The sequence below is a fragment of the Myodes glareolus genome, chromosome 15 (genome assembly GCF_982192425.1).
Source record: "Myodes glareolus chromosome 15, mMyoGla1.1, whole genome shotgun sequence".
Classification (NCBI taxonomy): domain Eukaryota; kingdom Metazoa; phylum Chordata; class Mammalia; order Rodentia; family Cricetidae; genus Myodes; species Myodes glareolus.
This window is the reverse complement of record NC_142040.1, coordinates 32,131,469-32,153,830: the sequence shown is the minus strand read 5'-3', so window position 1 is coordinate 32,153,830 and position 22,362 is coordinate 32,131,469. Positions and strand designations below refer to the sequence as shown.

Here is a 22,362-nt window from a genome sequence, read left to right as displayed (position 1 = left end):
TATCATTCCAGATTGTCGTAAGAGCCTACTATATACACACACAAACATGCATAGATAATACACACACAAACATACACAATACACACACATACACAGAAGCATATGTATGCAATACGCACACACAAACATGCATACGCAATACACACACAAATACATGCACACACACAAACATGCAAACACAATACACACAGACAGACATGCACATACAAACATGCACACACAACACACACAAGCATGCATGTGCACACTTTATAACTCAGAGAGACATTAGGGTTAACAAGGCACTCCACTCAAAGCATAACTAGTCTTTGCAATGACATGCTGAGGAGAGACACTGTATTACTGATTTCTTACTCCCTTTCCTTATCGAATACCTTTTCCTTAGGAAAGGAAGCTAGTGGGGGAGCGAAGAGTTTGGAGAGCAAAACTGAGGAGAACGCTGAACCACCTGCCCTGGAGGACTCCTCCCTGTCCCCTGTAGACGGCCAGCAGCAGTCCTGGCAGGTTTCCACAGACATCGAGAACACTGAAAGGTAAGTGGGCCATACCCCCGGACAGAAGCTGACCCTCCTTCAGTTTGTGTCATTCAGAACCACTGAGAGTACGGGGCTCTCTGTTTCAGGTTAGGGAGAAACAGAGTTTACTATGGTCTGACAGAGCGGCTAGGCTAGCAGGAACTTGTTAGTCGGGTTTGCTTCTCTGTGACAAAATCACTGAGAAAACAGCTCGAAGGTGAAAGATTTGTCCTGGCTCTTGATTTCAGAGGATGTAGCCTAGGAGTAGTTGGCTCCCTTACATTTAAGCTTGAGACGATACAGGGGAGCCTCTAACAGAAGACACTATTTACCTGGCAACAACCTGGAAGCAGAGAGAAAGCAGAAGGGGCTGGAGGCAAGATGCGACCTTCAAAGGCGTACCCCTGGTGGCATATGACCTACTTCTTCCAAGTGGGTCCCACCTTCTGCTTTGCCCTACCTCCCAATAATAATGTCAAATAATTTAGCCACCAATGCACTAACCTACCAATTAGGTCAGAGCCTTTGTGGTCTAACCACCTCCTAAAAGGGCCTCCAGCTGGGGACCAAGCCTTCAACACATAAACCTTTGGCACCATTTTATGCTAAAATCACAGTAAGTAAGTGGTCCATACCCTATAGAGAGAGAGTAGCAGGGTCTCCAGTGGTTTCGGGCTCCTAGGTCCCTGTCTATTTCCATCCAGCACAACACATCTCCATTGCAAATGGAAACAAACCAGGATTACAGGGTTGTAATCCCAGTACTTGGGAGGTGCTGTCTCAAAAAAGAGAAGAGAAAAAAAAAAAGGAAAAGAAACAGCATACTTCTTAAGAGAAAAGGACAGACCTATTCACCCAATGGCTAGTTCCTAAATCACCGTTCTGTCTGAGGGAAGAGAATCTAAATTAACCAAAGACACTTCTAATAGATTCTTAGATTTGGGATGTTTGGAATGTCCTACTTAGCATTTTGGCCAATTCACAGGTTTCCACAGCCTCCTTCTCCTCTCCTGAAACACAACTGATGGTGTGAAACCACTTAGTTACCAGAATGAGCTACCGCATTGACCCACACGGTTTACTTCTAAAGAGGAACTTTCTCCAGGAAGGAAAAATTCTATGGTGATCCTTTTTATTGAGGAAACAATGATAAAAGAATGGAGACCCAGCCCATCAACATGTTGAAAATGCTGTTCTGTGAAGCAAAAAGACGAGGTCCTTGTGTAACCTTCCCACTAATGCCTTTGCCCTTTGCTATGAATGTTCCCAGAGTTGGTACAGAGACTGAATGAACTTGGGGTAATTCTACTCCGTGTTCCTCTGAGTGTATGACTCACTGACAAGATAATGAACATTTTATTTTTTTTATTTTTAGAAATGGAACACACAATGGCATTTATAGCCATTGTGGTTCTACTTTCAGGTTGTAATATAATTCTACAGCTAATTACCAAATTTCTGTGTTTATAGGAAATTGGAGCATGGGGTAATTGTGTGCTATTAATATAACTTGTATGTACTTCAATATCTGCGCATTCGTACAATAAAACTTGTTTGTCTCAATTTTATAAACTGTGAAGAAATGATGAAAGAATCATGTATCTTAATTTGTAGGAATAAATTATTTTATAGAAATAAGTAGAAAATTATTTGGTCTGTTCCCAGAGAAAGAAAACACATCTGTCAGGATGTCATGGCCAGGGCAGAAGCCATCTGCAAAGCCATTCCTTTTCATACGGTTCAAATAGCAGTTAGAGCCACACCTCACACTTTAAGAAACTTCCGGGCATGGTGGCACACGCTTTTAGTCCCAGTACCCCGGAAGCAGAGGCTTCTTTGGTGTTCCCTTTCTCTCTGCCCAGTGCTCCGTGGGCTGGTATTTAACCCACCAGAAGGGCTCTTTAAAAGTCCCTGGCAATAGGCCACTCTTGAAGTCAACCAAATCAAGTTCTCTTCTTGGGTGCAGGGGAGGCACAGGGATCATCCAGTGAAAGGGGATGGCGGAACTTCGTCCTCGTGGTGCGTGCTTCGTGCTTCCCCTCTCACTGAACATGTCTGGAGATCTTACATGGAAGCGCTTCTGAGGGTGGCCCTGCCTCCTTGTGCATCCTCTTCCTTCTGCTTCATCTGCAGGCTGTGCCCGTGACGCTCCATCAGCCTCACCGCCTTGGATGCCATTCTAAATGGTCCAGGGGTCTTTCTATTCACGCACCACGCCGCTCTTTTCCTTCTCTAGTCAGCGCTGCCTGAGACCTGAACTCCCTTCAGATTTTGCTTCTTTGGTTTTTAATTTATTTACTAATTTCTTTTACAACCCAACCACAGTTTCCCCTCCCTCCCCTCTTCTATTCCCTCCCCCACCTCCCTTCTGCACTGCCCCCAATCCACTCCTCCTCTGTTTCTATTCAGAAAGGTGCAGACCTCCCCATGAGTGTCAACAAAGTAAGGGATATCAAGTTGAGGTAAGACTAAGTACCTCCTCATTGGTAAAGCAATCCAGTATGAGGAATAGGCTCCCAAGAGCCAGCCGAAGCATTAGGGACAGCCCCTGCTTCCATTGTTAGGAGTCCTCTAAGTAGACCAAGCTACACAACTGTAACATACATGTAGAGGGCCTACATTGGTCCCATGCAGGCTCTCTGGTTGTTGGTTTAGATTCCGTGAGTTCCTATGAGCCAGATTAGTTATTTCTGTGGGTTTTCTTGTGATGTCCTTGACCCCTCTGGCTCCTCCAATCCTTCTGCCCTCTCTTCAGCAGGATTCCCTGAGCTCAACGTAATGTTTGGTTGTGGGTCTCTGCAGCTCTTTCCTTAGGTTACTAGATGAAATCTCTCGGATGACAATTAGGGTAGTCGCCAATCTGATCACAGGAAATGGTCTGTTCAGGCTACATACCCACTGTTGCTAAGTCTTAGCTAGTCATCTTGTAGATTTGTAGCCTTCCCTTGCATCAAGTTTCTACCTGACCCCGCAATGGCCCCCTTTCCCATCATCTCTTTCAACATTCTCCCCCTCTATCTATCCCTCAACCCAATTCCTCAAGTTCCCATCCCCACCTGCCCCCCATTCCACCCAGGATATCTCTTCTATTTCCCCTTCCCAAGGAGATCCATGTGTCCCACCTTGGGCCCTCCTTGTTACCTAGCCTCTCTGGGTCTGTGGATTGTAGCCTGGTTCTCCTTAACTTTACAGCTTATGAGTGAGTGCCTACCATGTTTGTCTTTCTGGGTCTGGGTTACCTCACTCAGGATGTTTTTTTTTTTCTAGTTCCATTCATTTGCCTTCAAATTTCTTGATGTCATTATTTTTAACAGTTGAGTAATACTCCATTCTGTAAATGTACCCCGTTTTCTTTATCTGTTTTTCAGTCAAGTGTCATCTAGGTTGTTTCCAGGTTCCGGCTATTTTGAATAGAGCTGCTATGAACGTAATTGCACAAGAGTTCTCTTGGTGTGGTTGGAGCTCCCTTGTGAGCTAGAGAGGGTCAGCTCAGGTCTGCAGTGGTCCTCCAAGGCGAGTCAACACAACAGTGGTGCTTTGTGAAACAGACTGGAAGCTTTTAACCCAAATTGCAAGGTGGTTTTTTTCCTCGACTTAAAACAAAAAGCAGCAGATACAAAACCTCCAATCTGGGTTTCCTTTCTCTCTCTCCTCTTTTGTAGTACTAGATATTAAACTTAAAGCCCCACCCAGGCTAAGTAAATGCTCTGCCCGTGAGTTCTGTCTTCAGTTCCCCCACTCCTTTTTCCCCCCACTTTTTTGTCTTGAGACAAGGTCTCACTAAGATGTTTAGGCTGGCCTTGAGTCACTCTGTAGCCTAGGTGGGTCTTGAACTTTTGATCCTTCTGCCTCTGTCCCATGAGTAAGTACGGGTTTGTGCAACCAACTTTAGCTCAACTTTAGAATTCCCTTCCCCCACAACATTTTTGAAGAAATGTATTTACCTATCTATTTATTTCTTTATGTGCATTTAGGTGTGTGAGCATGTTTGTGTGCGTGCTAGCCTGTACATGTGAGATCAGGAAGATTAGTTTCTCTGTGTGTATGTGTGTGTGTCTGTGTGTGTTCATGTGCATGTGTGTGCTACACTACATATGTGCAGGCCTAAGGACAGGTTACAGGAATCAGTTTTCTTCCTCTAACATATGGATCCTGGGAGTTGACTTCAATGGTCCCTGATGGCCTCTCTCTTCCAATATCTCTACTATAAAGAGGCCTTCTCTGGAAGTCTCAGAATGTATCCCTTGTCAAGTCTGGTGGTATAAGCCCATCCCAACACTCAGGAGGCTGAAACCGAAGAGCCAGAAATTCAAGGCCTTCCTCAAAGAAACAAGGGCTGTGAATGTAGTTCACTGATAGAGACTCCTTGCTATTCACAAAGCCCGGGGTTTGATACCCAGTGCCATACAACAATAACAACAACAATAGTAAGAATAGTAATAATAGTTTGTTGCTCTGCTGTCATTCAGTTCAGTGCATGGCAAGGAGAGACTTCAAACAAGCAGACAGCAAGGAATCCGCACAGAAGCACAGCCATCTGGCCCTAAGTCTCAGAGATGTGTCCCAAGCCTGACTACCCCAGGGACCCGCTGTTCCAGTGTGTGTCCTTGGCCTCTCTCTGTAGATCCATAGTCCTGTCCTCGATCTAAAGGCTCTCCACTGAATTCAGCCAGGTCGGACCAAAGGCAGTGACGCCGAGGGCTGGAGCAGAATTCCTCCTGAGGGAAACATTTGGCAAGAAACTGCGTTTCTTCCGGAGCCCAGCTCCTCTCAGATAGTCTTTCTTGTAAAAGCAAAGTCAATTGAATTTGTGTCGATGAGAAGCTGGAACTGATATGATTCCATGTAGAGTCCCAGCCTGCATTCATCCTGTAGCACACACTGCTTGGGGTCTCATCTGGGAAATGCACAGCTGATTTTTTTCTGTCTTTTACAGAGACATGCGAGAAATGAAAAACCTCCTCAGCAAACTCAGGGAAACCATGCCTTTACCGCTGAAAAATCAAGGTGAGTCCTGGGACGTTTTTTTGAGCCAGAGATTATCTTTAGCACGCTGAACTCCGAGCCTGCTTCTTAGCAAGGTAATGCAAGGGCTTCCAACCAAGAGAGGAAGGCCTTGAACATTTCTCTTCCATAGAGACGACATCATGAGGTCTCGGTGACAGAAGTAGAAAGATACACTCACCTGAAATAGGATGCCCACGTCCCTGCCAGACCTGTCTTGCGCCCTGGAAAGCGCCACCCTGAGTGTGCCTCCACACTAGGACCAAGAACATGTCTCTTGTCTGCACAAAGCTTATAGACTAGTGCAGGAATATCCTTTCATTTATGTGTTTAATTATATAAAAATAATAATAGAAAGAATTAATATATATTAGGAATACACAGTGTGCCACTGTCCTGTGTACTTCATATACATCTGCTTTGTTGTCTTAAATAATTTTTTTCCCATATTAGGGGTAAAAGCAAGGGCCTTGTATGCTAGGCAAGTCGTCTACCATATATAGCCAGTCCCCCATTTAAATCTAATAATGATTGGGGGGTTCTGTTATAATTTTCCTACTCTACAGGGACCTAGGACATGAGGATTAGTCAGTTTTTTCAGCGTCATCTAAATTATTATAGAATGACTGGGTTGTGGACTTGAACTCAGGAAGCCCATCTCCAGAGCTCTGCAAGAGAGTCCAGTCGGACACAGACGCAGAAAGGGATGCTCACTAGAATGAGGGAGGGTCCTGATTGTGGTAACTGATGGGTGCACTGTCCTTGGAGCCTGGCACACACTTAGGAATACCACCTGGTACAAACAGAAAATGTTTGTTCAACCTTCACCCAGCTTTACAGGACTCTAGGAGGAGTAAATACTATGTGCTTTGCATGCAGCATCCTTAGCTAGAGCAGCCGCGCGAAACATTAGCCTCAGAAAGTGGTACCAAGAGAACGGGAAAGGCTCTTTAGAGGCAAGAAAGAAACTCCTCCTGTTTACCCCGAGCAAAGCCTGTTCAGGAGGGAGGACAGTGCACTGTTTGCCGGGGAGCAAGTGAAGCTGAGTGAAGAGGAGGGGAGGAGGAGGACTTGGCAGCCGAGCTGAAGAGCCTCTTGGCTCAGAGAGCATCTCAGCAGAAGGTGGAGAGGAGGAGACGGGAGAGCGCACCAGACAGCGGCTGAGAAGCACCTTAGGCCGCACTGCTCTGGAGGCCTGGGTCAGAAGAGGGTGCAGGTCATTCCAAGTGAGCCCCAAGGCCTGTTCAGGAGGCCAACCACGTCCACCCCCACTCTCAGAGCCAGTCAGTGTGCTTCAGAGTACTGAAGAAAGCAGATGTGCAGGACTCCCCACACAAAGCTCCTGGAAAGTGAGTGTGGGTTTCGGCTGAAGGGCTTCCATGAAAGCTAGTCTTGAGTTCAGATTCTGGCTCTGTCGTTGTCCAACCGTGTGACCTAGAGCAAGCTGTTTGTCATCTGGAAATTTCAGATTTCTTGTCCCTGGTTGGGGGAAGCCTTCAGATAGTGGCTTGAGGATTAAAGAGGCGGCAGACCGCCTGCCTGTCGTCAAAATTTCGAGCAGTCTAAGCGCAGGGACGCTTCGCTGTTGTCGTGTTTGCGGAAACCGTTCTCATCACTCACCGACTGGGCCATCAGACTTGCTCAGAACTCCAAGCTAGCAGCAAGTAGAACTCAGCCTGCAAGGACCAGGGGTCATGTCCTTGTCAAATCCGTCTTGAGCTCCAGGCCAGAGGGCGGGCGGGCCTCTGGGACTTCACATTGGAGCACACGTTAGGATCAATAGGTTCGCCAATCTCCCCTCTGGCCTCTACCCTGGCCTCTTACTGAACCACACATGCAGCTTCCCAGCAGGGTAACTTCCCCCGGTGCCCGGTCTGAATTTTATGAATTCCATGAAGTCTATATTTTAAGTGAACCCATTTTAAGCCTTCCTTCCACAAATGGCGCTAGTTCATACAGCCATTTCGGAACCGTGTGTTGACAGAAAGACTGAAATTTCATTTTTATTGGGTAATTTTGAAAATCATAGGAGGTAGAATATAAATAAATATTTTTATATTCTATGACGAGAAAAATTATTGAACTTTTAAATGTGTTTGTAAAATAATAGAGCAACAGCAATAAGTGTTGATACTGCTGCTGAAGGCATGAAAGGGAATAATCGCCCAAGTAAATAATACCAGGCCTTAAATCATGAATTCAACTGGAAAATGAAAATACAAAAATTTATGCAGGACGTAGTTCATATTCTAACAATAAAAAGAATAGCCGAGGCAAAGGGCTTTTGGGAATCCAGGCATTGCCTTCTGCAGAGAAATGTAAACACTGAGCAAGTTGGCCCCCACTCACAGCGTGCTGTCAGTGGGCAGAGGGGTGTGAGAATCGGAGGAAGAGGCCAGACAGGCCCTGAGGGAAGGATAACCAGTCTCTCGAGACATTTTCTGACAGGCACATATGGCAATGCCACTCAGTTCCTTTCAGAAATCATCCAGATTCTTCCCTCTGACTACATAGACAGAGGTGACCACAGGGGCTCCCCATGCTGGCCACCTGTGGGTCTGGCAGGCCTTAGCTAAGGTGTGCAGGAATGGAGCGATGTGGGGGGACATTATTCCAGTTCTTTTGTGTACAACCTTGCTCTCAAAAGCTGGTTCTAACTGGTTGGAAACCATTATAGCGAGCCATCTGTCTCTTTTCTGGCTTATTTCCTTTCTGTTTTTATTCCATTTGCATGTGTGTTGGAAAAGGGGGGGAATGTCACTCATGGCCCTGGCTTTCTATGCTCGGACGGCTGGCCGTGCGAACCCCTGCAGCTCAGACTCTACTTCTCCACTTAGAAGTGGTCCTGAGTTCATTTCAAGATTTGATTACATCTCCCCAACTCCCTACTCAACAAATGCTCACTTGAAGTTGGTTTTCAGTGGGGAGGAAAGGGAGAGCGAGCAAGGGCAGGGCTTTCAATCAGCCCTGAGGCCCCTTCATCTCATACCTTGCCTTCTCTGTGGGTGTCCTTCTAGCCTGAGCTTGGAGACACAGGTACCCAGAAGGAGAGTGGGCCACCCTTGTTCTGTGGCACCCCCAGGGCCGGCTCCTGGCTCTAGACCTGCTGTGCCTTTCCCTGCTCTAGTGCCCCTCCTACCCTCTATTCTGGCTCATTGGCAGGGCTGCAGGGAGCTTCATTAATTATAATCAGCTTGCTGTGTCAAATGGATTACAAATGGAACCACCTGTGGGGAACCTGCAAGGTTACTGACAAAGGCTCGAAGGAGACTGGGAAGTGAAGGGCAAACCTCTTCGAAATGCCTGCTGTTATAAAACAGATCAGCAGAAATAGATTGAACCTGAAAGACAGTTTCACCTTTGCTGCAGTTCTGACTTAATGAGGTCGGTCTGTGGGATGCGATGGTAACTTTGCTCATGCGTGGAACTCGGTTGTTGACAGCATGCACTAGAATCCGTAGGAACCAAATCTGATCTAGAATGGGATTCAGTTAGTTAGGAGGTGAGTATTTCAGAAGAGACATGCTTCAGATTTTATGTAATGTCAGAGGACTAAGCAGGAAGATTTGAGAGGTCAGATATGACTCATAAGGTAGAAAGCAGAATCAAGGATGAATCTGGGTTCAGTCTTCGATAGCAGAGTGAACAATGGCATCTGTCATTAAATGGAGAGAAGGAAGCCAGAGCCCTCAAGGCAGAACATGACCACTGTTTTGGACACGGAGGTAAGGGTAATGTTCAAGGGTTAGTAGTGTTGAGGGAAGACATGATCCAGGAAAACTGGAAATAGATTTGAGGATCTTCAGAACAGTGGTCCTTGGAGCCCTACAGACAGCTACAACTGTCAATGAGAAATTGGCCTACAGAATGCTCTGGGGTTCAAAAACGTAGTCTTGAAGGAAGAGCAGTTCACAAAGGGATCCTAAGAGGAGAATCAAAAGAACATTGCAAAATGAATCGAAAAAATTTGCAAGGAAGGAATGGCTAATGATGCAGGGTGACTAGGCTAGATAAAAACTGCCGAATCTGAAGGATTTGGCAGAAAGGTAGTCACTGGTGGTGATGGTAAAAGCAGTTAACTTGGAATTTGAGACAGGGAAGCCTGGTTGAGGAGTTATCCAATGAGAAGGGGATATAGAGCTGGGACAGCAAGGATGAATATAGGAAGATTTTCATAATTGTTTTAGCATAGTAAGAAGATGGAATTAGAGGCAGCTAATCTACCCAGGCAATTGTTTATAGAAGGGATGGGAACAGGAAGGCAGACATGGGGCAGTCAGAAAATGCAAATAAGTAAACAGCTGAAAGCTAATCTCAAAAGGGAGATTACCCATCAACCAAAGAAGAAAGAATGTGGGGGAAGGGAAGCGTACCTAAAGGTGGAGAAGTACGAGGCCATGGGCCTAGGTAGGTCATTTTAAGTAGGTTTTGTTTGTACTATCCCCTCCTTCATAAAACTTTCAGTCCATTCTGACTAGACTGTTTATTTGAACCTGAACTAGGCTGCCATGGTGCCTCTATATCTGTGTTTATATTCTGTGTTCATTCAGAATGCCTACCCCCTTGAACAAGTACTCAAGTTCTTTTCATTCTTTGTGGCCAAGAATGGTCGCCAAGGCCTACATGGATCTTCCACAAAAGGTGCTCAAAATGGAAATAACACCTTTGCCCCCTCTTCTTGGAAATTCTCATGACACTATATTTGGGTCTTTCTCATGCCTTGGTAAATGTAGTCTCACAGTGAGAAAAAAGAAAAGTTCCTTACGGCCAGGGTCCATGTTCCTTTTAAATCCCATCTTGGTGTTACCCTCACTGTTCATCACAGGGTGTTTTAGTTACTTAACTCATTGTTGTACTAAAAACACCTGACCAAAACAACTTAAGGGAAGGGCTCTTTCTGGCTTTCAGTTCCAGGGGATACAGTCCATCACAGCAAAGAAGTGTGACAACAGGGCAGACTTTGGGGGAAGGAAAGCACTTGTGAAGGCAGGGAAGTTAGAGGAAGCAGGGGATATTCGGGTAACATTGAAGCATCACGAACCACTGGTCAAATTGTTTTCCTAGAAAAAGATGCAATGAATATGATGCTCTTCTCTCTCTGATTCAGCCCAGAGCCTCATGGAGGACTACTGTCTACCTGCAGGGTAGATCTTCCCACCAAAGCTAATGACACATCTGGAGATTTGTTTGCCTGATAATTCTACATCCCATCAAGTTAACAATCAAAATTAAGCAGCATGTAAAGCCTTGTACTCAGTAGTCTTCTGTTAATTTAGTAGCTCTCAAGTTCTGCTCTTATGACTTGCGATATCTGTTGTTGTAGGATAATCTTTTTGTACACTGTGAAGATGTATCTTTGCCAAAGCACCTTCTGGTTGGTTTAATAAAGAGCTGAGTAGCCAACAGCTAGGCTGGAAGAGGTTAGGTAGGAAAGAGAGGAACTCAGGAAGAATCTAGAAATGTGAGAGAGGCCAACAAGACACAGAGGGGGTCAGACAAACAGAATGAAGGGGAGGTAAAAAGCCATGTGGCAGAATGTATATTAATAGAAACTGGTTAGTTTGAGTTATAAGAGCTAATGGGACAAGCTTAACTAAGGCCAAGCTTTCATAATTAATAATAAGTCTCATTATTTTGGGGGCTGGTGGTCCCAATGAGAAAGTACTACTACAATCAGTAGCTTTAGGAACTTGTAAGAAAATCTGCTTTTCTGGCTCCACAACAGACACACTGTTCTAGAAACAAGCAGGGTGAAGTCAATCTGTGCATTCAAAAGGCTCAGATGACACTAATACATCAGTTGTTTGAGAGTCACTGAGTCCTCTAAAATGTGTTCTCTCTATATATTTGTGTGTGTGTGTATGCATATACACATATATATGAAGAGAAGAGTTTGTACAAAGACTGCTACAGTTACCATCTGACCATGTCTCTTAATTATGTCTGAGAACACAGCTTTAAACTCAGATTATAATTTTAAAATTTCTCAGTTTTATGTCCCTCTTTTTTTCTCAAAATGCCATCTGTATAACAAATATTAGCAAAAGGAAATTGAATAATGGAGAAAGAACATCCCTGTTTCTTAAGAGAGTCAAGGGTCCTTGAACTTACTGATGATTAGAATTCCTAGGCTATCTTTTCATTCACTTTCTCCTAGTTCTTTCTTCCTTCGTTTCCTTTCCCACTTTTTGTTTTTTGTTTTCAATCTGTCTTTAGTTGTGGTTTTGTGAAATTGTGCACTTTGGGAAAAAATAACTAATAGAATTCTTAATACACCCCATCTAACGTGTTTACAGGAAAAATCCAACAATTTCCTAACAAGTTCAACTGGATTTGCCTAATGACTTTAAAATGAGACAGAAAATGTTCCACTTTGCTCACATTCTTTCAGCAGCCCTTCAAAGTCAAAGACAGGATTTTAGTCCATATGGTGAGACATGCTTACCTGGAGCTGAGTTAGCGTCAAAGGGTTTGAGCAACCTTTGCAGCTTAATGAACTGAACTCAATAAAAGCATAGCCTTCCTATGCTGTAGAAAGCTGTTCTGGATTTGTGCCAAAGATTTTCAAGCTCTTATTTCTCCTCTGCCCTAGGCGATGATCAGACAAGCTCTAGGCTAGGCAAAGGTGTGACAGCATACATCAAAGACAGACCCAAGCCAGTCGTCATCCTTAATAGGCAGCAGGACCTTTGCTTAACGCCAGCATTTCCCATTCATCTTAAGACTGTGTCCACTTGTAAGTGAAGCATCAGCCTGTGCACATACATCTGTGCAGCATAGATACCCTGTATATGTTTGTGTGCACACATCAGTGAAGCATAGATATTCTGTATATGTGTACACACACTGTACAGCATAGATACTCTGTATATGTGTGCACACACCCTGTGCAGCATAAATACCCTGCATATATGTGTGTGCGCACACACTGTGCAGCATAGATAACCTGTATATGTGTGTGCACACACACTGTACAGTATAGATACCCTGTGTATGTGTGTGCACACACACTGTGCAGCATAGATACCCTGTATATATGCATGTGCACACACATCTGTGCAGCATAGATAGCCTGTATATGTGTTGCACACATATCTGTACAGCATAATACCCTGTATATGTGTGTGTATACATCAGTTCAGCATAGATACTCTGTATATGTGTACACAAACACTATGCAGCATAGATACACTGTATATGTGTGTGTGTGTGCGTGCACACGCACGCACACTGTGCAGTATAGATACCCTGTATATGTGTGTGCACACATATCAGTGCAGCATAGATACCATGTATATGTGTGTGCACACATGTCATTGCAGCACAGATACCCTGTATATGTGTGTGCACACACGTCATTGCAGCACAGATACCCTGTATATACGTGTGTGTGTGTATGTGTGTGTGTGGGTGTGTGTGTGTGTGTGTGTGTGTGTGTGTGTGCCCACTTGTCTGTCTCATAGTATGCATGAGCGGACAGACACACATACACACTGACATACCTACAAAGAAGGTTGAAGGGAAGAATTGCAATACCATAAAAGGTTCTTCTATAGAAAGAAGTTTTTGTTTACTGTAATGGGTAAGTAAGACAGTCTTAGTGAAACTCTCATATCTGTGTATGATACCTCTGTGCTTTTAACACTAAAAAAAGGAACAAGACACAGCCTGTGGCAACAGAACATGCATAGATACTTCCCTTAATAAATTCACAGTAGACAGTTCTTTTGTGATGAAAGCGATGCACATAAGAAAGGTATTTAAATGGTAGATCTTACAAGTCAGAGATCTTTCTTGTCTATAAATGTCTTTCTACATTTGATGACTCTACTCCCAAAAAGCCCTGAATTGCCAGTGAACTTGAAATTCGAAAAGTATAGCCATTACCTAAAAAGATCCAGAGCTACACTTCAAAGCCCCATCCAGTTAGGTTAAGTTCATTGACCATTTGGTAGTTGAAATAAGAGTCCCAGAACTGATGGAAAAGTGAGTTATGTATGGTTCCTTTCTTTTCTAAAAATACGATTCGCCTCTGGGAGCTCTCCCTGCACAGTGAAGCCCCTGCTCCTGCAGTAGACCTGGCATTTCTTCCAGGGTCTTAACTCATTTGAAACAAGTTAAATATAGATGAAAGAGACTGTAGTCTTAGCTCTCAAAATATTGATGCCTGGATCCTTGCAGTTTATTTTTCACAATTAAAAAGATAAAACTGAAACTAATTTTCTCCACATTTAAAGAACGTGAGTTTCACAGCAGTTTTAGCCACTGGAGACAAGAAGGGGGAGGGTGGGAGAGTCATTTGCTGTACCCAGCTGGCCAACCACTTTCTCCTTTGGCTTAAACATGTTTCTTGGGGTACAGCTAAATTTATCACAAATTAATCCAGTGCCAAGATCCCTATCAGCTTGGGTGGGCAGTATTCGTTTGCTAATAAGTATAACACATTGACACATAAGAGAGTCTTAAGGGAAGATGAGGGAGCTCAGGTACCTGGGTGAAAATGGTCGTATGAGAGGATCAGGAAGCCCGGGTTTATCTTTGTCTGCAACAGTTTCCTAAGCATCCAGGCACGGTAATAAAGAAAAACAACCCTCAACCACAAACCAGTTCCGTTAACATGTGGTGCCTTCCTCCCTGTATCATCTAACATTGGATAATGCCTCTGGTTGAGGTTCAATCTCCTTTAAGGTTCGAAGTGGGAAAGGGGAACCCTTCAACTCTACTCTGAAATGCCACCTGACAGTCCTCAATGCCAACCATCTATTGTGTCGCATGTAAACCTTGCACTAGCTCTGCTCCTGCTTCTGGTTTCCAGCTAATACTTCATAGTCCTCTAGCCCTTGCTTGCAATTCTGCTCTCCCAGGACCTCCTGAATTCCTTTCCTTTTAGACTGCAGTACGTTTTAAGAGTCCAGCTCAGATAAACAAGTTAGCCCCCTGGTTCGTTTCTTCCCCTACCACTTATTATGCTAAAATTTTGATCCCCAAAGTGTTTATTAAATAGTTATCAATCTAACCTAATGCATATGTATGTACATATATGTCTTATAGTATGTATATATTTACAAATATGTCTTTCTACATATAATGCACATATGTATGTGGGAAGACACAGCATAAAATAGCTGAAACTTCTTTCTAAGGCACAAGGGAGTAGAATGGAACCAAGAAAATGGTCCTATATAAAGGAAAATAGTTACTAATTATCGATTTAACTGAGTGCTTCACATAATATAGTCTTTACTTAAGGTAAGTATCATTCACTACCAAACCCAAATTCCCACACGGGGACATCAAAGTTTAGTGATACTGAATGTAAACCGAGACTGCACTTTTGTTTCCTGGCCACCCAGACCCAAATCATCACACAGAAACTGTATTAATTACAACACTGTTTGGTCAATGGTTCAGGAGTATTTCTAACTAGCTCTTACATCTTAAATTGACCCATTTCTATTCATCTGTGTATCAGCACAAGGCTGTGACTTACCAGTAAGGTTCCGGTGTCTTTCTCCTTCTTCAGCTACATGGCATTTGCCTGACTCCACATTCTTTCTCCCCGAATTCAATTTAGTTTTCCCACCTAGCTGTATTCTGACCTGCCATAGACCAAAGCAGCTTCTTTATTAACCAATGGTAATAAAGCATATTTACAGTATACAGAGGGGAATCTCACATCAATTGAGTGATTGATGAGGGTCACAGAAGGCAAGCTTACAAAGCCAAGCTCACTCAGATGTTGGGTTGCTTCTACTAAGGCATGTGCAGCTTCTCCCAACTGGAAGGCTGTCTCCCAGCACTTTCAGTTGAATTATAACCAGTGGTTCTCAGCCTTAGAGTTTCTGTCCCACGGGACAATTGGCCAGATCTGAGGACATTTTTGGTTGTCCCAACTGATAGAGGCATCCTAGTGAGTGAAGGCCAAGGACACTGTTGAAGTCCTTCAGTGCTGGGGATAGCCTCTAACAACAAAGCATTGCTGAGGTCCTTCAGTGCTAGAGATAGCCTCTGGTCCAAAACATTGACATTGCTGGGGTTTAGAGTGTGATGGACGGGGTGATGGATTTTTAAAGCCACTTCATAAAGAAAGGGTGCTTTTGTCTGTGCCTTACTCCTATGTGCATTCTTTCCCATCACAGATGACAGCAGCCTTCTGAATTTAACTCCCTACCCCATGGTCAGAAGACGGAAGAGAAGGTTCTTCGGGTTGTGTTGTCTTGTGTCAAGCTAGGCGGTTTCCCCTGGAAACTCACCGACAAGATCACCTGAAAAACACCCCAGAACTGGAAACCTTTATGCAGCCAAACGCCGAGAATGGTTTTGACCACCTTTTTTATGCTTCCTTCTTACTTTTATCCACCTCTCCCTGCCCTTTTCAATAATTTTACACTTGAAAGCAGCTGCCGTCAAGGAAAAAAAAAAAAAAGAACAGATTGAAAAAAATGCAGCCTGTTTTTAAAGGGATTTTTAAAAGTTGACATTGTGCATGTCTGCTCTGAACCATGCCATGACAGATGCAAGAATTATGATTTTTAAATTATTTAAAGGTTTTTTTAAAATGTATTATACAGAGAAAAATTATTTCACATATAGTAGTATATCTGTAGCTCTTGCTGATCTCATGTTAACCATTTACCAGATATGAAAGATGTCTCTAAACATAGAAATCTATTTTAAACATCAAAACTGTTCAAAAATGCAATCTATGAGTATCATTAGAAATAATACCTTACCCAGACTCGCACCACTTCACGTGTTGTTCTCTCTGCACTCATTTACATTTAGTCTTCCATTCTGTCAGAATCTAAGTGTCAACATAAAAGAATCATAATTTATAATGCAACAAAACCATATCTGAAACATACATTTTGTAAATACTCAATAATCCTAATATCTTCGTACACTGCATATGGGCAACTAACTTTCTTTTAATCCAATGGTGTCTTTTTAAGCTTCTTGGAAAATGAAGTTATCCAGTTAGGAAATGGTGTAGTAACCTATACACTTACCCTCAGATGTAAAATTGAATATTATCATATTTTGTTTGAATTGAAACCTGAAGCATGGAGTCCGCACATCAGCATAGTGTTCAATCTTTTAGGGCATGCCGGAATTAGCTCAGAACATAAACTCTTTAACATTTTACATTATTAATGAAGAAAATGTTTTAGTTAAGCTTAGCTTTTCTCATTTTAGATGACTATGCAGATATGGCTTTTCCAATGTTACTCTGTGTCTTGTCTTAATGTTTAGCATCTTGAGAGCAGGACACACTAAGCAATACTGTATTTTAGAAAAGAGGGAGCCACATACTATGCTTTTACACTCATGGCTCTGTTCTTCCACTGAACTTGTTATATGGTACAAATCCCATTTTATTTTCTTTCAATTTCTTCTGTCCTCCCTTTGGCCCTTTTCCCAAGCAGGATTAACCATGAGTTGGAAGATGAACCACTGCACTTTTTGCCTTGTTCTCCATTCTCTGAACTATCTTCAAGTCAGACAGGAGGTGCTGGTGCCCAACTTTGAGAGAGACAAACTAGCTTCAAGTGGTGGCCAACTGGGTAGGCACTTATTTGTACACTGATATCAATACCCTGGCCTAAAAACAAAATATTGTAAAGCCTTTCACTTTACAGAACATGGAAAACATGGATAATTACTGTATTAGGTTGAATTCTATGAAATGGCTGATATCTGACTGTTTTGACCTATTAAAAATGGCAGTTTCACATAATTCAACCTAATATTTGGAAAGAAAATTGTACGGTACTTTAAATTTTCTCCTATCTTTTTGTATCAAAAGTGAAAGAATTCAGGGATGAAAAAGGCCTCCAAAGTCTCTCAGTGGTCTGCATTTCCATTCCACCAGTTGCTGTGAGCTAATCTCTTGGAACCCCACACTATGTTCCACTGATCCATTAACTAATGCATTCATTGCTACAGATATGAGTGGATTCACTAAAAGAAGTACTTTTGACAACTTACAGGAGAAAATTATAGTTGTTCTGAATTGGAGTGTTCATGAAGCAATGGAAGGAATGTATTATTTAGACTCCTGACAAAGCAAGGAACCACTCATTCCCAGCTCACCTGGCTCCGACATCTTGACTAAAGCTTAGTATTCACTCCAGAATACAGGTCTCTTCAAATGAGATAGACGTTATCTCATTTATGAGCTATCGTTTCTAAATGGCATGTTCTCAGCCTCCATCTCTGTTCTGTCACACACTCTGACTGAACTGAACCCCACACTTCAGCCTCATTCCTAGCAATCCATGCAGACTTGCTGACAGATAAGCCCGCGGGGTGCAGCACGCTCCTGTTGCTGCCTGACCTAAATCACTCCAGTTTTGTTCATTTGCGTTTGCTCTCTCCTTAGTCGCAACGTGATGATAACACCTTTTGTGCAATTGTCCTTTGTACAACTGAAGACTGTTAAAAAAAAAAATCAGGTCTCACCTCCATGTCTGAGAACGCCATGGTAGCTATTCATGGAGATGGGAATATGTCTAATCGCCTAGCCAGACTTCCGTATCTAAGGTAATATAGTCCAAGCACCTTACCTTTTATTGAGTGCCTGTTCTCCAGCCTTTGCTCAGTTTTATAGCTCCCATAGACACACTCTGAGATTTACAGACAACCATGAAGTAGCAGGTCCTAAAGCAACATTTAGTAATCTAAGCTCTGATAACTATGTTGGCTTCTGGTTGCCACGGGTGATTCACCACCTTCCCTTAGATTTGCCAAGTGCATCCGGTAGGAGCTGCCCCTCTCTCCTGTCACCTTGCCAATGGACTATCTCAGGTGTGGTTCCAGGAGATAAAGCTCTGCTGCCTCCCTCCCTGTGGAAGGTTAGCTTTGTGCTTTCAGAAGCACCCAGCCCAGCTGGGGTAGGAGAAAACACTGACTATTGTCTCACAAACAAACCCACATGCTTCAAACAGAAAAGAATGACACGTTTTTTGTGTGTGGCACACACTCATTTTATTACCATACATTTTATATCCTATTTTAGCTTTTCCTGCAAATTGTAAAGAATACATTTGGGGGGGGCAGTGGAAAACCTGTAGAACATCACTATGTATAAAAGTAAGCATCATCTGGTCCCCCTCCCCCACAAATGTATTGTTTAGAACCAAGTTCCTGGGGGGCGGACCCAAAGGCTCCTTCAATGAAATATGAAGTAACGGTAAGGCCAAAGTAACACTTTAATGTCTGACCCCTGATAAAGCCAAAGTATCACTTTAATGTCTGACCCCTGATGTGTGGCGTCTAGATGCAGACCCACAGTGAGCTGCCCTGTTGTACCATTCATTGTTCAGGTACAAAGAAAGCTGTAGATGCAGCAAGAGTCCCAATGCCAGCAAAATTCTCAAGCCTGCCCAACCTTTGTGTTCCTCCTTTCGCCAGTGAAAAGTTAGGATGCTCATAGTTAGGCAATGCTGCCACCTAGTGGAAGGTCAGCTTCAAAATGACACAACGCAAATATTTAAACCCGTCTCATTTATTTTAGAAAACCTGTGAATGGACCAGATTAACAATGAACCCACTAGGACTTCCAAACTGTGAACATCTCAGCATTGAAAGAATTAAGAATTGTCATGCAGCCCAAGTCCCTTCTTCACACATTCGTGCCTAAGAAGCAACATCTCTGTTTTCCTTTTGTTCTAGAATATCACGACAGAAAATGCTTACCTTTCTAGTAACTATAGGTAGGATGAGGAAGAGCAGTGCTACCATATCAGACTCACAATAAATTGCTATAACTAATTCAGCATCCTCAGTGCATCCAATAACATAAAATAACTGAGTACAATACACTTCAAATTTGAGAAAAGTTGGGATAATTATAGTTGTCTGGAATAACTAGTTAACCTCTCCTGGGAGCAATATTAGATCCATAGTTTAATCAAAGTAAACTCTAAATAAAATAAGTATTCAAAATTTGGAACTTATAAATAAATAATAAACATGAAAAAATACTTATAAGTATCCAAGACATTATTTTAATGTGGGGGATAAAAGCCTTTCTCAGCATAATACCAAAGGAAGATGTGATAAAGAAAAGATGGATGAGTTGGACTGACATTATTTTTTAAAAGTAGATAAAAGTTCTATACAGTAAATAATAAACCAAATTAAGAGAACATAATATTTGCAGTTCATGCAAGAAAGAGATTGGACCTTTATAGCACTTTGGGAGTCTCAGTTGTTTACAAGACTTATACTTTTCCCAGTACTGCTTGCATGATTGTTGGTCTATCCCACTAAACTGAAAGTATGAAAGGTAACAATCGTATGCATTTCGTTTAACACTGTTTCTCATCTCCTGTCATAGTGCTGTAAACACACCAAATAATGAAAACAAATCCACTGAATGAGTGAATGGTGAATGAATGACATGAGAGTATTTCCTGAGTCAGAGAAAGAATCAAACTTTCCAGGAGATTCCAGCTGAGCTGAAGAGTCAAGGCAGTAATACACCATGAGCTGCCATAATCCACTGATAGCATTAAACATATCTGAATACACTAGTAACAAAAACTGCATATATGAACAACTCTGAAAGGTATGCATATAAACCATTCAAGTTCCTGGGGACAGGAGAAAATTTCAAATATAAATATTCCCTTGTAGCCGACAAGAGTATAAACTGATCTGACCTTTCCGGAAAGTATTTTGGTACTATGCATTTTTCATGCACGCTCTGTAATTTCACATTAAGGGAGTTCTCCTTTCAAAAGTTCAGCAATGGGCCAGCAAGAAGACTCCACAGGGAAAGACCACTCTTGCCACCAAGCAAGTTAGACCCCTGAACTCACTGGTAGGCGGAGATAACTGACTCTCCAGCAGGTTCACCTCTAATCTACACACACACACTGAATAAATGTTATTATGTTATTTAATGTTCAGCAAAAAAGTGAACTAAGATGCATTTATTCGTTATTTTAAAAGTCATACAAGAAAGGACATTCTGTAAATATGCCTATATTGTATGGTTAAATATGGTATATCCTTTCGATGGATACCGTGCACCAATTAAGAATGCTCACCATGTGTATTTATTGAAATGTTCAGTCTATGTTGTCAGATAGAGAAAGGAAATAATAGGAGACTTCCTAGAAAGTTACCCTCTTACTAACATACCTACATGTGTGTATGTTACAGAATCAGAAAGATGCCAACATTTCTCTCTGGGAGGTGAGATTTGGAGCAATCGTATTTTCTTTCTGCATATCTGTGATTTCTGACTTTTTCACAAAGAGCATGTAGTATCTGTATAATTTTTTCAGGGAATAAACACTGACATTGACAATATATATTAAATGAAAACATGTTATAATACAGTATGTATAGTATGATACAATATTTGTAAAAAAAGAAAATCACATATAAATATATCTATGTATGTATATATATGCATAAGAAAGCTAGAAGGCCATAAAATACAATGTTAATAGCAGTTATCCACGGGCAGTGGGATTATGGGTGATTATTTTTCCTTTTGCTTTTCTGTGTTTTCTAATTTTTCTACAATGAACATGTATTACTTGTGTAATAAAAACTAATAATAAAAGTTTAAAAAATATGTAAAGCAGACATTTTGAGTCATTACGTGTCTCCTCTCCACCCCCCTTTTCCACCCTTGTCAAAATGTGAGCAGTGGGTCGTGGCGAGGGAGAGCCAGGGCAGTATAAGAAGATAGAGGGGAACGGGGTGGGGGTGAAAAGTAAGAGGGCGTGGGGGAAGGAAGGGAAGAAAGGATGAGGGAAAGAAAGCCATCCTGTGGAATCAACAAAGGAAGCATGAAAGGGACTTTGGGAACTGTTTTGCCAATAGCAATCTCTAAACCTACCTCATCTGACAGTCGCAAGAAGACCGAAGGATACAAGTATGTGCTTGGATGCACACACATACTCCTGCAAGTGCCCACACACCCAAAGAAGGATCTACCAAGTCCATCTGGGCAGTGGTGGTGCACACCTTTAATCCCAGCACTTGGGAGGAGGAGGCAAGCAGATCTCTGTGAGTTCAAAGCCAGCTTGGTCTACAAGAGCTAGTTCTAGGACAGCTAGGGCTGTAACACAGAGAAATCCTGTCTTGAAAAACCAAAAAGAAAAAAATCTACACATTCCAACAGGAATGCACCCCAAGAAAGCTTTCAAAGGCAAAGTATTGGGCTCGCTGGTGGACTGTGCTACCCTGCCTAAATCTCAGGATGCTGCCACCAAGAACAATACTGTGACCATTGTTCCAACATCCGTTCTCTCTCTTTCCCTTGGTAACAGAATCCCAAATTTCTGAGAGATATTGACCACCTCGTATAAAGGCTATCTTCCCCAGGTGTTCATGGGTATGAGCATGGTCCCAAAACTGAATGTCAAGCAATAGGATAGAGCAAAAGCATGTCACCTTCTACAGAAGTGATAGCCTTCATTTTGTTGATATGAATCTTGCCTTCCATTCCTAGGGGTTAAGTAACCATCTAGATCCAGAAATGCAATCACACCAGGATCACGGAAGCTTGTTTGTTTATTCTTCTTCCTTTTTGTAGTCCTAGGTTGAAGATAGAAGCTATAAAATAATCCCACACTAGCTCAGAATGAGTATAATAAAGAGTTATTTATTTGGGGGTAGACTCACAGATCATAGTCCTCTGCACAAACAGGGAACAGGAACTGAATCCAGAAGCCAGGGTAGAAAGAGAGTGTGCTCTACATCGGCATTTATGGTATAAGAGGCCATGTATGGTGTAAAAGGCTGGTATCTTAAGGCTATTGGCTAAGGGAGTTCCTTCAGCACTAGGTTTGGGATTTGGGGTTTGTTACTTTCTTTACAT

The 22,362-nt window shown here is 42.5% G+C and overlaps 1 protein-coding gene across 4 annotated transcripts in view; it reads left to right on the top strand.

Annotated features, from left to right (window-relative positions):
• The window catches only part of Rgs7bp (regulator of G protein signaling 7 binding protein), a 103,768-nt gene extending 82,646 nt beyond the window's left edge, over window positions 1-21,122 (top strand). For 3 of the 4 annotated variants that reach the window (XM_085676753.2, XM_048442959.3, XM_085676754.2), the window contains 3 exons: window positions 386-533; window positions 5,452-5,522; window positions 15,659-21,122. In XM_085676753.2, coding sequence (XP_085532879.1) covers window positions 386-533; window positions 5,452-5,522; window positions 15,659-15,750 — 311 coding nt within the window. In that variant the 3' untranslated portion in view covers window positions 15,751-21,122. Of the gene's footprint in view, window positions 1-385; window positions 534-1,500; window positions 2,088-5,451; window positions 5,523-15,658 lie in introns of those variants that run through there. The other variant, XM_048442960.3, reaches the window with a different exon arrangement.
• The last annotated feature ends 1,240 nt before the right edge of the window (window positions 21,123-22,362 follow it).